The 13930-nt window shown below is 43.7% G+C and overlaps 1 protein-coding gene across 1 annotated transcript in view; it reads left to right on the top strand.

The window, feature by feature from the left end:
- The window catches only part of gpc4 (glypican 4), a 62602-nt gene that overhangs the window by 40638 nt on the left and 8034 nt on the right, over positions 1–13930 (top strand). The window contains exons 3-5 of the mRNA XM_064973351.1: positions 10936–11333; positions 12876–13041; positions 13363–13493. Of these exons, the coding sequence (XP_064829423.1) occupies positions 10936–11333; positions 12876–13041; positions 13363–13493 (695 nt within the window). The remainder of the gene's footprint in view (positions 1–10935; positions 11334–12875; positions 13042–13362; positions 13494–13930) is intronic.

Here is a 13930-nt window from a genome sequence, read left to right as displayed (position 1 = left end):
TAATGGCTAACAGTGTCTTACTGGTGATTTTAAAATGGGAGATTGCAATTTAAGTCATTGCTGAATTATTTAAAGTAATCAAACATTCATGGTAATTCGAGTCACGTGACTTGGACTGAAGCACTATTCGATTTTGACTTGACCGTCTATGACTCGTGACTTGAGTTGTATGACTGGAGAGACTTGATTTGTCATCTCACACACTATCTGTCCTTGATATCGGAGTGCTGCAGGTTCTGTGTGTTCTGTTCTGTGTCTTGTTCAATTAGATTCATGGAAATCATAGGTTGTGCAGGCCAGGCACAAAGCACGTAATCTAGCAAAGCGTGCTCCACTCCACTATCTTCCGGTATTTATTTAGTAAACATAACACATCACTCCTGACAGACGCAACCAAGAACTCTTCACAGAAATGTTGCAGCAGCCTACACCTAAACTGTATGGGAAGAAAAGGAGAGGATTTCTCAGTCTTATCAACTAGGCTACTGATAACCACAGTCTGCAGCTGTGTAGGCTACAGCCAATGCACTGTCCCCTCTTGCACTCTGTTGGGAAAACAAAGTGGTAACATTATTAGTGTTAGAGGGAAAATATTAATTTAATCAAATTTGGTTTAGGCTATATTTGAACTTGGGCTGGCTAGGCTACCGTGACCTTTTCAATCGAAAATGATTAACTGAAATTAAACGTTTATTTTTTTCAACTATTTATCTATAAGGCACAATGCACATTAATCAACATCAATAATGCAACATCGATGTAAATGTGCGGAGGTTAGCCAAAAGCTCATTTGCACCAGTAATCCCTGGGCAGCTAAGGGCCTTTACACAGCTACTATACAAATACTCAATAAAACAACTCGTGTACAGGTTCGGATAGATTTGAACCGTGTTGTCAATATAAAATTACAATAATCGGTGCAGCGTCAAGTCCTTGGGCAATGCATTCCAGTATAGTGTACTGTGTTGGAAAGAGACAACACAATCCCATCTAGTTACTGCCCTTGTTATCCTAGAGGTGGTTTCCTTGAGCATGATATGCTGGCATTGGGGGGAGGGGCAAGACCATGCAGGATCTTAAAGACCAGGCTTGCATCTACATACTCATTTAAGCTATCCAGACTAAGTCAATTGTTTGTAAATGATATGACAATGGTGGTAACTGTTTGGTTTGTTATCAAAAATCGTAAGTTCGTAGAGCGATTCAAATAGTTTCAGATTAGTAGCTCCAGCTTGTGACCAGCATGTGGGGCAATATCGCAAATGTGAGATCATAGCATGCCTATATAGTTTGGTGGCCTCCAGAGGAAGGAAAGGTCTTTATAAACCTTAAGTTGGATAATCGGAACTTGACGGTGTTACCCCACCACCTTAACATGTTTCTTAAATGTCAAGTTGGAGTCTGAAATGATGCTGCGATATCTGAAGTTAGGCACTTTCAGATTCTCCCCATTAACAAGAACAGCTCGTTGAGAAGAATCAATGGATTTATTAGAGAAGTACCTAGTCTTGTCCATTTAATTTAAATGCAGGCAAGAATTAGTCGTCCATTTTTGAAACATGTACCATAGCTTCAGTAAACTTAACTAGTCTATTTTTTTTTTAGTGTACATACAGAACTGTATTGTCTGCATGTTAACTTGTGTGCAAGCAAGTGGGAGATATTTTATATACAGTTGAAGTCGGAAGTTTACATACAGGTTGGAGTAATTTAAAACTCATTTTTCATCCACTCCATAAATTTCTTGTTGCCAAAACTATAGTTTAAGTCGGTTAGGACATCTACTTGGTGCATGACACAAGTAATTTTTCCAACAATTGTTTACAGACCGATAATTTCACTTAATTCACTGTATCACAATTCCAGTGGGTCAGAAGTTTACATACACTAAGTTGACTGGGAAAATTGGAGACCTCCAGAAGTCTGGTTCATCCTTGAGAGCAATTTCCAAATGCCTGAAGGTACCACATTCATCTGTACAAAACAATAGTACACAAGTATAAACACCATGGGACCATGCAGCCGTCATACCGCTCAGGCAGGAGACAAGTTCTGTCTCCCTGAGTTGAACATACTTTGTTGCGAAAAGTGCAAATCAATCCCAGAACAACAGCAAAGGACCTTGTGAAGATGCTGGAGGAAACAGGTACAAAAGTATCTATACTCACAGTAAACGAGTCCAAAATCGACATAACCTGAAAGGCTGCTCAGCAAGGAAGAAGCCACTGCTCCAAAACCACCATGAAAAAGCAAGACTACGGTTTGCAACTGCACATGGGGACAAAGATGGTACTTTTTGTAGAAATGTCCTCTGGTCTGATGAAACAAAAATAACTGTTTGGCCATAATGACCATCATTATGTTTGGAGGAGAAAGGGGGATTCTTGCAAGCCGAAGAACACCATCCCAACCGTGAAGCACGGGGGTTGCAGCAGCACGTTTTGGCGGTGCTTTGCTGCAGATGGGACTGGTGCACTTCACAAAATTAAATAGCATCATGAGGAAGGGAAATTGTGGATATATTGAAGCAACATCTCAAGACATCAGTCAGGAAGTTAAAGCTTGGTTGTAAATGGGTCTTCAAAATGGACAATGACCCCAATAATACTTTCTATGTTATGGCAAAATGGCTTAAGGACAACAAAGTCCCGGTACTGGAGTGGCCATCACAAAGCCCTGACCTCTATCCTATAGAACATTTGTCGGCAGAACTGAATAAGCGTGTGCGAGCAAGGAGGCCTACAAACCTGACTCAGTTACACAAGCTCTGTCAGGAGGAATTCAAAATTCACCCAATTTATTGTGGGAAGCTTGTGGAAGGATACCTGAAACATTTGACCCAGGTTAAACAATGTTAAAGCAATGCTACCTGTCATGGCTTTCTTCTATCTCCTCCTCTGACGACGAGGACCAAAATGCAGCGTGGTAATTTTCATACGTGTTTAATAGCGAATAAACACGAACAATACAAAACCAAGAAACGTAACACGAAAACCAAAACAGCCTATACTGGTGCAAACTAACACAGAGACAGGAACAATCACCCACGAAACACTCAAAGAATATGGCTGCCTAAATATGGTTCCCAATCAGAGACAACGATAAACACCTGCCTCAGAACCACTTCAGGCAACCATAGACATTTCTAGATAACCCTACCAATTCACAATCCCAACACCTACAAAAAATCCAAGACAAAACACACCACATAATAAACCCATGTCACACCCTGGCCTGACCAAAATAATAAAGAAAACACAAAATACTAAGACCAGGGTGTGACACTACCAAATACTAATTGAGTGTATGTAAACTTCTGACACACTGGGAATGTGATGAAAGAGCTAAAAGCTGAAATAAATAACTCTACTATTATTCTGACATTTCACATTCTTACAATAGTGGTGATCTTAACTGACCTAAGACAGGGAATTTGTACTCGTATTAGATGTCAGGAATTGTGAAAAACAGTACAAATTTATAATGCTAAGTTGTATGTAAACTTCTGACTTCAACTGCAGATGTTAAACAGAAGGGTGTGTAATATTGACCCTTGTGGGACGCCAAGGTTATAGTAATGAGAGTCCTACTGAACCATTTTGCTTCTGTTTGCCAGATAGGAATACATCCAACTAATGACTTCAGTGGACACATTAAGGGAGGATAGTTTGGATAGGAGAACTTCATGATTCACAGTATCAAAGGTATTTTTAAGATCCAAAAAGACTGCATTGACTTCACCAATATGTCCAGTTTAGATTTTATTTGTTCTAAAAAATAGCAATTGGCTGTTTTGGTAGAATGGTTAGTTCTGAAACCACATTGCATTTGCTGTATTGAGTTGCCCTGAATGAGATGTACAGTCACCCATCTTTCACCCACATAATACTGATTACATAAATGTACATGATTTTTAATTGCAGTTGCATTGGCCTATGCTTTATGCAGGTTTGCATTGTAATCTCAGCCCTGTGGGTTCTATTGTCCAATTGCAGTGGTTGTTTGTGTAAAATCTAGTTTTTAATTCATTCCTATTAAAAAGTACAAGGTTGCTGCAGTTTGACAGGGTTTTCAAACCTCCCGTTTAGAAAACATCTGTGTACCGAGCCGGCGGGTAGCCTACTGGTTAAGAGCGTTGGGCCAGTAACCAAAAGGTCAATTGTTCACCATGTCGACTCAGGGATTCGAACCATCTATTGGTGTTCCCTTGAGCAATGCACTTAATCCTAATTGCTCCTGTAAGTAGCTCTGGATAAGAGCATCTGCTAAATGACTCAAATGTAAATCTGGTCCTATGCTAATATACATACCTTGTTTACAACTACTAATGATTCACTGTCAGATCCTATAGGGTCCTGATGTAGACCTGGGTAGGTTACCAGATTAGTAAATGCTCCGGGCCCCAGGGAAAACTATTTGCCCCATCACTCTGGGACCTGTGGTGCCAGCTCTGCATCAGGGCATAATCGGTCCCAAAAATCCTAGCATTCGGTTTCAAAGACTGGTAGTTGGGGAAAGGTATGCCTTTTGTAAAACATGTGGGTCCAAAATCACTGATGCATTTCAGTTGCAATAAAATTGGCTGAGTACTTGAAACCCTAAATAAGGGACTTGTGGCTTGATTCACCCTGAGCTGTGGAACTTAGGACTTTACTTGACACTTGCCCATTATTACTTGGGACTTGACTCGAAGATTAAGACTTGCTTAGGACTTTGTGTTACGTCTCTGGTAATTCATTTTAACCTCATAAACAATTCATTTCCACCCATTTGTTTATTTGAAGCAGACGTTTATTTTCTGAATTTGGTTGCCATTGCCCGGCTATTATAAGGAACAGGCGCTGAGCCTCAGCGTTTTTATTGAAGTTTTACAGTACCTGAATTTAGCTGTTCCGTTTTGCAAGTGTTTGGATTAGTGATTAGACCCCAATTCTCACATTGAGACGTCCAGAACAGCCATTTCCTACGGACGTGTCTGCCACGGGAAATGTGCCTGCGGCTCGTTGTATTTAGTGGCTGGAGACGGTAATGATGATGGTGGCTGATGGTTCATCTGGAGACAAACACAGACACACAGGAAGTGGTAGAGCAGAGTCCTCATCATGTGCCTGGAGTTAGGAGTCATGGCCAATTAAGTACGGGCCAGAAATAGTTTATGCTCTTATCTCCCTCTGACCTGGGGTTTGTGTTTGTCCCTGTCTGTCTGGGATTAAGCCCTTCTGCCCCAGGACACACACGCATCAAGACCCATACATCTCCACCACTGCAGTCCTAACAGCAGGAGGGGTGGAACCCCACAAGAAAAGGGAGCAATTACTGTGAGGATGGAGGGAGGAGGAGGAGGGAAGTCCAATTCTCCTTATGGGAGGAAAGGGGAGGGAGGAGTGCTAAGGAGGTCGGTCAGCTCCTCTCTTGGGGTGATGGATTGGGCCCAACATCAGTGCTTCATACTTCGGGGGTGGGGGAAGAGATTCTTCCAGGCTCTCTCTTTTTCTCTAACAAGATTCTTGCTGTCAGGATCTACATTCAGACTCTCACACGAACACACACATGTTAAGCGGCTATACTGCCTCATATGTCCTTAGTGTTTCCCTACACACCATGATCCTTTTCCTCTAACCTTTCACCTACATTTTCCTTAACCAATGGTTGAGTGGTAAGCACATTTTTCTTCGGGGAAAAACCTTAAGGGAGTGTGTGCTGCTCCACGGCCTAACTGTTGGCCGACAGCTGTACGTCATAACCCGTTTTTAATGATGAATCAAGATGCCACTGTAATGCTGGTTTCATACTAGATGCCATAGCTTCAGCCAGAGAAACCCGCTCAACTTTTAAACAACCTTTAAAAACAACCAGAAGTTACTAGAAAAAAAACACGACAAAAACAACCAGAAGTTACACACTAGAAGTGTGTTTTGTGCTACCTTGTTACTGACCCCCTGTACATGGTTGCCAGCACAGATCTTTTGGGTGGGAAGTGGTGGTTCATTAGTATGTCTGCATAGGCAGGATGATGGGGCCTGTCCTCCCTCCTCCCCTCCCTCATGTCTCCTTTCACTGACTTTAAACTTGTGGCAACTGACATTCCGGAGTGGGGGGTGGTGGGGGGTAGAAGGACCTTTTGTTTTAATCTCTGTCAATGGAGCGTGGAGTTTGGTGCCCTTTCCCCTGTCTTTGTGTGTAGGGGACGTGAATGGAAGTACTGCAGTGTTTCCGGTATCCTTGGTGACACAGTGGGGATTTGGAGTTAAAAAAGCCCTCAACTTAACCCTCCCCAAGCCGCCCCCACCCCTCCCCCACTTCATTTTTCTTTTTAGATTGTCAGTCTGAAGTGGAAGTGACAGCGCCGCACTTGCAGTGTGTGTGTGTGTCCTGGTGCCCGAATTCAGGAGCGTTTGGTGACTCCCTCGGAGAGAGCATGGGAACTTTACATTTCAAAGCCGGGCAGAGGGCACACAGAAACTACAGCGGAACCGAAGCTGTGTGTACAAGGAGAAAGAGATGAGACAGAGAGGTGAAGGGGGGGGGGTGGTGCCACGCATGAGAGAGGGGTGAAGGGGGGGTGGTGCCACGCATGAGAGAGGGGTGAAGGGGAGTGTTTATGATGCTGCGCATGAGAGAGAGGTGAAGCATTTTGCAGTGAGTCTGGAATTCTCATTTAGTTCAGATTAAGAAAGTGGCGGGGGGGTGGGGGGGGGGTTCTGGGAGAGGGGTGCTGGATTATTTGGGGGGTGGGGGTGATGGACATTCCTTAGGATGAAGTAGGTCATTGTTCCTGTCTCTACTGAAGAGAGCCTTCTGAAGGAACTGACCAACTGAAAGCATTGGAGGGGGAGAGTGAGAGAGGAGGGACAGGTCCCTATATGGAAAGAGATGAAGGGGAGCAGTAATCCTATTGAAAATTCCTCTGAAGGACAGACCAAGAGGAGCAGGGAGAAAGGAAAACGAATGGAATGTGACAACAGAAAAATGCCATTGGTGGTCAGTCTGAAGCAGCTTGATGTGGAGAGACGTTTCTGTTGAATGGCAGTGGATTTACAGGAACCTGGCAACCACCTCTCCCATATACAGCCTCTCTCTCTCTCTCTCTCTCTCTCTCTCTCTCTCTCTCTCTCTCTCTCTCTCTCTCTCTCTCTCTCTCTCTCTCTCTCTCCCGCTAAGAAACTCTAACTCCCTCTCATCCCCCCTCACTCCTTTCTTTCTCTTCCTCCTTTCCAACCGTTTCTCTTCCCATACAACCATTCCCATCGGTTTTTTTTCTGCTGAGGAATTTTATGTGCTATTCCTGCTGTTGGGACACTGTGCTATTCCTGCTGTTGGGACACTGTGCTATTCCTGCTGTTGGGACACTGTGCTATTCCTGCTGTTGGGACACTGTGCTATTCCTGCTGTTGGGACACTGTGCTATTCCTGCTGTTGGGACACTGTGCTATTCCTGCTGTTGGGACACTGTGCTATTCCTGCTGTTGGGACACTGTGCTATTCCTGTTGTTGGGACACTGTGCTATTCCTGTTGTTGGGACACTGTGCTATTCCTGTTGTTGGGACACTGTGCTATTCCTGTTGTTGGGACACTGCTATTCCTGTTGTTGGGACACTGTGCTATTCCTGTTGTTGGGACACTGTGCTATTCCTGCTGTTGGGACACTGTGCTATTCCTGCTGTTGGGACACTGTGCTATTCCTGCTGTTGGGACACTGTGCTATTCCTGCTGTTGGGACACTGTGCTATTCCTGCTGTTGGGACACTGTGCTATTCCTGCTGTTGGGACACTGTGCTATTCCTGCTGTTGGGTACTGTGCTATTCCTGCTGTTGGGACACTGTGCTATTCCTGCTGTTGGTGTACTGTGCTATTCCTGCTGTTGGGTACTGTGCTATTCCTGCTGTTGGGACGCTGTGCTATTCCTGCTGTTGGGACTGTGCTATTCCTGCTGTTGGGACACTGTGCTATTCCTGCTGTTGGGACACTGTGCTATTCCTGCTGTTGGGACACTATGCTATTCCTGCTGTTGGGACACTGTGCTATTCCTGCTGTTGGGACACTGCTGTGAAGGGAAACCAGTACTGACAGGACAATGTCAAATGAAATAAACATCCATCTGTTTTGATCATAACCCTTCTGATTTTCAACCCTATTGGCAGCTACATGAGGACTGGTCCCAAATGGAACCCTATTCCCTATATAGTGCACTATGGGCCTTGGTCAAAAGTGTTCTATATAACCTTTTTTTGCCTTTCGTGAACGAGCACTTGACTTTTCCCCTTTCTACCTCTGACTTTGCTGATAGTACGTACATTTTTTTCCTCAATTAAGTAGCAATGACTTGATATGTGGTGGTCTCACCCCGCTGCCTTATGATTGATTCTCAAACTAAGTCGCTCTGGTTAAGAGCGTCTGCTAAATAACAATGTATAGGGAATAGTGTGCCATTTTGGACGCAAGTCAGGTTTTCTATAGCCCGGAGCTGTGCATTCTGGGAGTGCTGTGCAAACCTAAATCTGTCTCTCTGGAGTACCATTCTAATGACGGTCACAGATACACTGCCAAAAACATTATTGAGGAGACGTTCAATCTGGTTGTGGAAATGTACAATAGGACTGGGGTTAGCGGCCAGTCAAGGCAAATGCCCGTTTGATTTGGTTAAAATGTTTGAGCAGAGGAACACAGCGTTAGCCATGGTAAAATGAATAGAATTGTAGGAAATTAACATTCTTTATTTTGATCTTGCTCTAAAATGTTCAGTCTATTTACATTTGAAGTTTAGCAGACACTCTTATCCAGGGGGACTTAGTTTGTGCATTCATCTTAAGACCGCTAGGTGCGACAACCACATCTCAGTCATAGCTAATTTGAGGAAAAATATGCCATCAGCAAAGTCTGTGCTAGTAGAAAATATGTACAAATGGTCAAGGTTGAGTGTTAGTTCACGAAAGGCAATATTGCAAAAATAAATGTAATGCGTAGAACTAGGATTTACAGTTGAAGTCGGGAGTTTACTTATAGGTTGGAGTCATTAACTCGTTTTTCAACCACTTCACAAATTCCTTGTTAACAAACTAGAGTTTTGTCAAGTTGGTTAGGGCATCTAAGTAATTTCTCCAACAATTGTTTACAGACAGATTATTTCACTTACAATTCATTATCACAATTCCAGTGGGTCAGAAGTGTACATACACTAAGTTGACTGTGCCTTTAAACAACTTGGAACATTCCAGAAAAATATGTCATGGCTTCTGGTAGACGAATTGACATCATTTGAGTAATTTGGAGGTGTACCTGTGGATGTATTTCAAGGCATACCTTCAAACTCAGTGGCTTGACCTCATGGGAAAATCAAAAGAAATCAGCCAAGACCCCCGAAAGAAAATTGTAGACCTCCGCAAGTCTGGTCCACCCTGGGGAGAAATTTCAAAACGCCTGAAGGTACCACATTGATCTGTACAAACAATAGTAATCAAGTATAAACACCATGGGACCACGCAGCCATCATACCGCTCAGGAAGGAGACTCTTTCTGTCTCCTAGAGATGAATGTACTTTGGTGCGAAAAGTGCAAATCAATCCCAGAATAACAGCAAAGGACCTTGTCCAGATGCTGGAGGAAACAGGTACAAAAGTATCTATATCCACAGTAAAACGAGTATTATATTATATAATATTATATTATTATATTATATTAAAACTATTATTTCGACATAACTTGAAAGGCTGCTCAGCAAGGAAGAAGCCACTGCTCCAAAACCGCCATAAAAAAGCACGATTACGGTTTGTAACTACACATGGGGACAAAGATTGTACTTTTTGGAGAAATGTCTTCTGATCTGATGAAACAAAAATAGAAATGTTTGGCCAGAATGACCATTATGTTTGGACGAAAAAGGGGGAGGCTTGCAAGCCGAAGAACAGCATCCCAACCGTGAAGCACGGGGGTTGCAGCATCATGTTGTGGGGGTGCTTTGCTGCAGGAGGGACTGGTGCACTTCACAAAATAGATGGTATCATGAGGGAGGAAAATTGTAGATATATTGAAGCAACATATCAAGACATCAGTCAGGAAGTTAAAGCTTGGTCGCAAATGGGTCTTCCAAATGGACAATGACCCCAAGCATACTTCCAATGTTGTGGAAAAATGGCTTAAGGACAACAAAGTCAAGGTACTGAAGTGGCCATCACAAAGCCCTGACCTCGATCCTATAGAACATTTGTTGGCAGAACTGAAAAAGCGTGTGTGGGCAAGGATGCCTACAAACCTGACTCAGTTACACCAGCTCTGTCAGGAGGAATGGGCCAAAATTTACCCTAATTATTGTGGGAAGCTTGTGGAATGCTACCCGAAACGTTTGACCCAAGTTAAACCATTTTTAAAGGCAAAACTACCAAATACTAACTAAATGTATGTAAACATCTGACCCACTTGCAATGTGATGAAAGAAATAAAAGCTGAAATGAAACATTTTCGCTACTATTATTCTGACATTTCACATTCTTAGGATCACCACTTTATTTTAACTGACCTAAGACAGGGAATTTTTACTGGGATTAAATGTCAGTAATTGTGAGAAATTGAGTTTAAATGTATTTGGCTAAGGTTTATGTAAACTTCCTACTTCAACTGTATGTTTGTTTTTAGATGCACAGATATAAATAGAATCCATAGTTTCAACCTTTGACAGAGTAAATATGGTATTAAGATGAGGGTTGATTAAAATCTCTACCCCCTTCCAGGCACATGTTCTGGAAGATTTACAAAGCCATTATCTATCACGCTGAGAATGTCACAAATGACATTTCTTCAATATCATATCACCTCTTAATAACCTCTAATATTCCATTAGGTTCACAAATATAGCCTATCATTACAAAACTGTGTGATGTTGATATTCAAAGTCTTAGGTGCTATTGTCATACTAACATCCTCTCTTTCCTGTCTGCAGAGTTCTTCCGCGAGTTACTGGACAACGCGGAGCGCTCGCTCAACGACATGTTCGTGCGCACATACGGCAAGATGTATGTGCAGAACGCCGAGCTATTCAAGCACTTCTTCCAGGAGCTGAAGCGCTACTATGTGTCGGGCAGCGGGGCAGTCAACCTGGACTCCATGCTGTCTGACTTCTGGGAAGACCTCCTGGAGAGGATGTTCCGATTGGTCAACGTCCAGTACGAGTTCAGCGACGCCTACATGGAGTGCGTCAGCCGCCACACCGAGCAGCTAAAACCGTTTGGCGACGTGCCACGCAAGCTCCGCCTCCAGCTGACACGGGCCTTCGTGGCGGCACGCACCTTTACCCGCGGCCTGGCGCTCATGCCCGAGGTGGTCAACAAGGTTTCCACGGTAAGAGGCATGTTAATGTGTAGTATTACATATACAGTGCTTTCAGAAGGTATTCACACCCCATTTTTCAAAATGTTGTGGTTCCAGCTGGGATTTAAAAAGCATTGAGGTTTTGTATCACTGATCTACACACAATAACGCCATTATCCTGTTTACAATGAGGCACGAAAGGAAAACTGCAAAAAGTGTCAAAGGAACTTTTTGTCCTGAATACAAAGCCTTATGTTTGTTGATAATCCAACACATCACTCAGTACCATGCTTCATATTTTCAAGCATAGTGGTGGCTACATCATGTTATGGGTATGCTTGTCATCGGCAAGTACGAGAGTTTTTTTTTTTAGGATAAAAAGAAACCGAATGGCGCAGAGGACAGGAAAAATCCTATTGGGAAACTTGGTTGTCTGCTTTCCAACAGACACTGGAGATGAATTCACCTTTCAGCAGGACAATAACCTAAAATACAAGGCCATATATACACAGGAGTTGCTTACCAAGATGACATGGAATGTTCCTGAGTGGCTAGTTACAGTTTTGACATATTGGCTTCAAAATCTATGGCAATAATTGAAAATGGTTGTCTAGCAATGATCAACAAACAACTTGACAGAGCTTGAAGAATTTGAAATGGTAATTTACAAATATTGTACAAATATTGTATAATCCATGTGTGCAAAGCTCTTAGTCTTACCTAGAAAGACTCACAGGTGTAATCCCTGCCAAAGGTGCTTCTACAAAGTATTGAATTGGGTGTGATACTTAAATTTACGAATTTCATTTTCAATAAATTGGCTAAATTGTCTAAAATGTTTCACTTTATCATTATGGTATATAGTGTGTAGATGGGTGAGAGGAAAAATATGTTATCCATTTTGAATTTAGGCTGTAAATCAACAATGTGTAATACGTTTGAAGACTCTCTGAAGGCCCTGTGTATTATTTGCATTATAGCATCTCTGTGATGGGATATGTTGGTTGTGTCACGAAGGAACCAGGGAGGATGTTGAGAAGTTGCATGAAGTGCCCTTAAAGCCTCCTGTGTAGAGATTTGTAGCCTTGGTCCAGTGTTCTCATGCACTGAACAGCTGGTTTAAACACCCAAATAGACAAACATTCCCATATCTGGTTCCCAGAACAACAACCTGTAATGTTTGACCAGGTGTGGGGAGTTCAGGTGAACATTTCTTCCTCACCCTCTTGTGTTTTCTAACCTCTGTGGAAAGCAGATGGCATTTGGGACACTGTCTGAATGGGAGTTGAAGATTTCATAATGGTACTGTTTTGTTGATAGGTGTGTGTGAAGAGAGGACATGAGAGGTTTATGGCAGGTTTGGAAGTGACTCATTAATGATAAGATACTGCACATTGGACTTTCACTATAAATCACATTGTGGGATTTGAGTGATAATTTGATATGTTGTGTATATAGTCTTAGTGTCCTGCCTGTTGGTTTAAGATAAGGATCAGTTCATTCACCTCGTTTAACTTAGTGACCAATGCATAGGAGTACAAACTCCTTACTCCCTCTGTCCTCCTCCCTCAGGTCAATGCGTCCCCTAGCTGTGTGCGGGCAGCCATGAAGATGATGTACTGTCCCTACTGTTCTGGCCAGATTGCCCTCAAGCCTTGTCAGAACTTCTGTCTCAATGTGATGCGTGGCTGTCTGGCTAACCAGGCTGATCTCGACACCGAGTGGAACAACTTCCTGGGTAAGGGCTTCCATATCCAACAAGGAACAGCTCACTATGCTGTGTTAGTCTTCTGCCACGCGGTTCCCCACTGGGGTGCCTCTGATGCCTGCTACCCCCTCTCTGTGTGGCAGCTTTACTGGGCCTTGTTAAGTCCTCTTAGGCTCAAAACACTGACACTGCTGTGTGCTTCCCCCTGCTGGTAGAAACAGGCCAAATCGCCCCATAGTGAAAATGGCCGAAAGAATCTAGGCCTCAAAGATTATAGTGCTTATTTAATTCCCAGAAGTATTTACTTAGGGTATGGTTGTTTTCATTGTGACTGAGTTGTCTTATTCTCAGATGCCATGTTGAGTCTGGCTGAGAGGTTGGAAGGGCCCTTCAACTTCGAGTCTGTCATGGATCCCATTGACGTCAAGATCTCTGAGGCCATCATGAACATGCAAGAAAACAGCATGCAGGTGTCACAGAAGGTGAGTCACTTCCTGTCTGACTGTTTTTTTCTGCATTCCCCTCCCGTCTCTGTCTGGCAGCCCTCCCGTCTCTGTCTGGCAGCCCTCCCGTCTCTGTCTGGCAGCCCTCCCGTCTCTGTCTGGCAGCCCTCCCGTCTCTGTCTGGCAGCCCTCCCGTCTCTGTCTGGCAGCCCTCCCGTCTCTGTCTGGCAGCCCTCCCGTCTCTGTCTGGCAGCCCTCCCGTCTCTGTCTGGCAGCCCTCCCGTCTCTGTCTGGCAGCCCTCCCGTCTCTGTCTGGCAGCCCTCCCGTCTCTGTCTGGCAGCCCTCCCGTCTCTGTCTGGCAGCCCTCCCGTCTCTGTCTGGCAGCCCTCCCGTCTCTGTCTGGCAGCCCTCCCGTCTCTGTCTGGCAGCCCTCCCGTCTCTGTCTGGCAGCCCTCCCGTCTCTGTCTGGCAGCCC

Source organism: Oncorhynchus masou, chromosome 9 (genome assembly GCF_036934945.1).
Source record: "Oncorhynchus masou masou isolate Uvic2021 chromosome 9, UVic_Omas_1.1, whole genome shotgun sequence".
NCBI lineage: Eukaryota > Metazoa > Chordata > Actinopteri > Salmoniformes > Salmonidae > Oncorhynchus > Oncorhynchus masou.
Note: the sequence above shows the minus strand (reverse complement) of the source record. Positions and strands in the feature narration are given on the sequence as shown.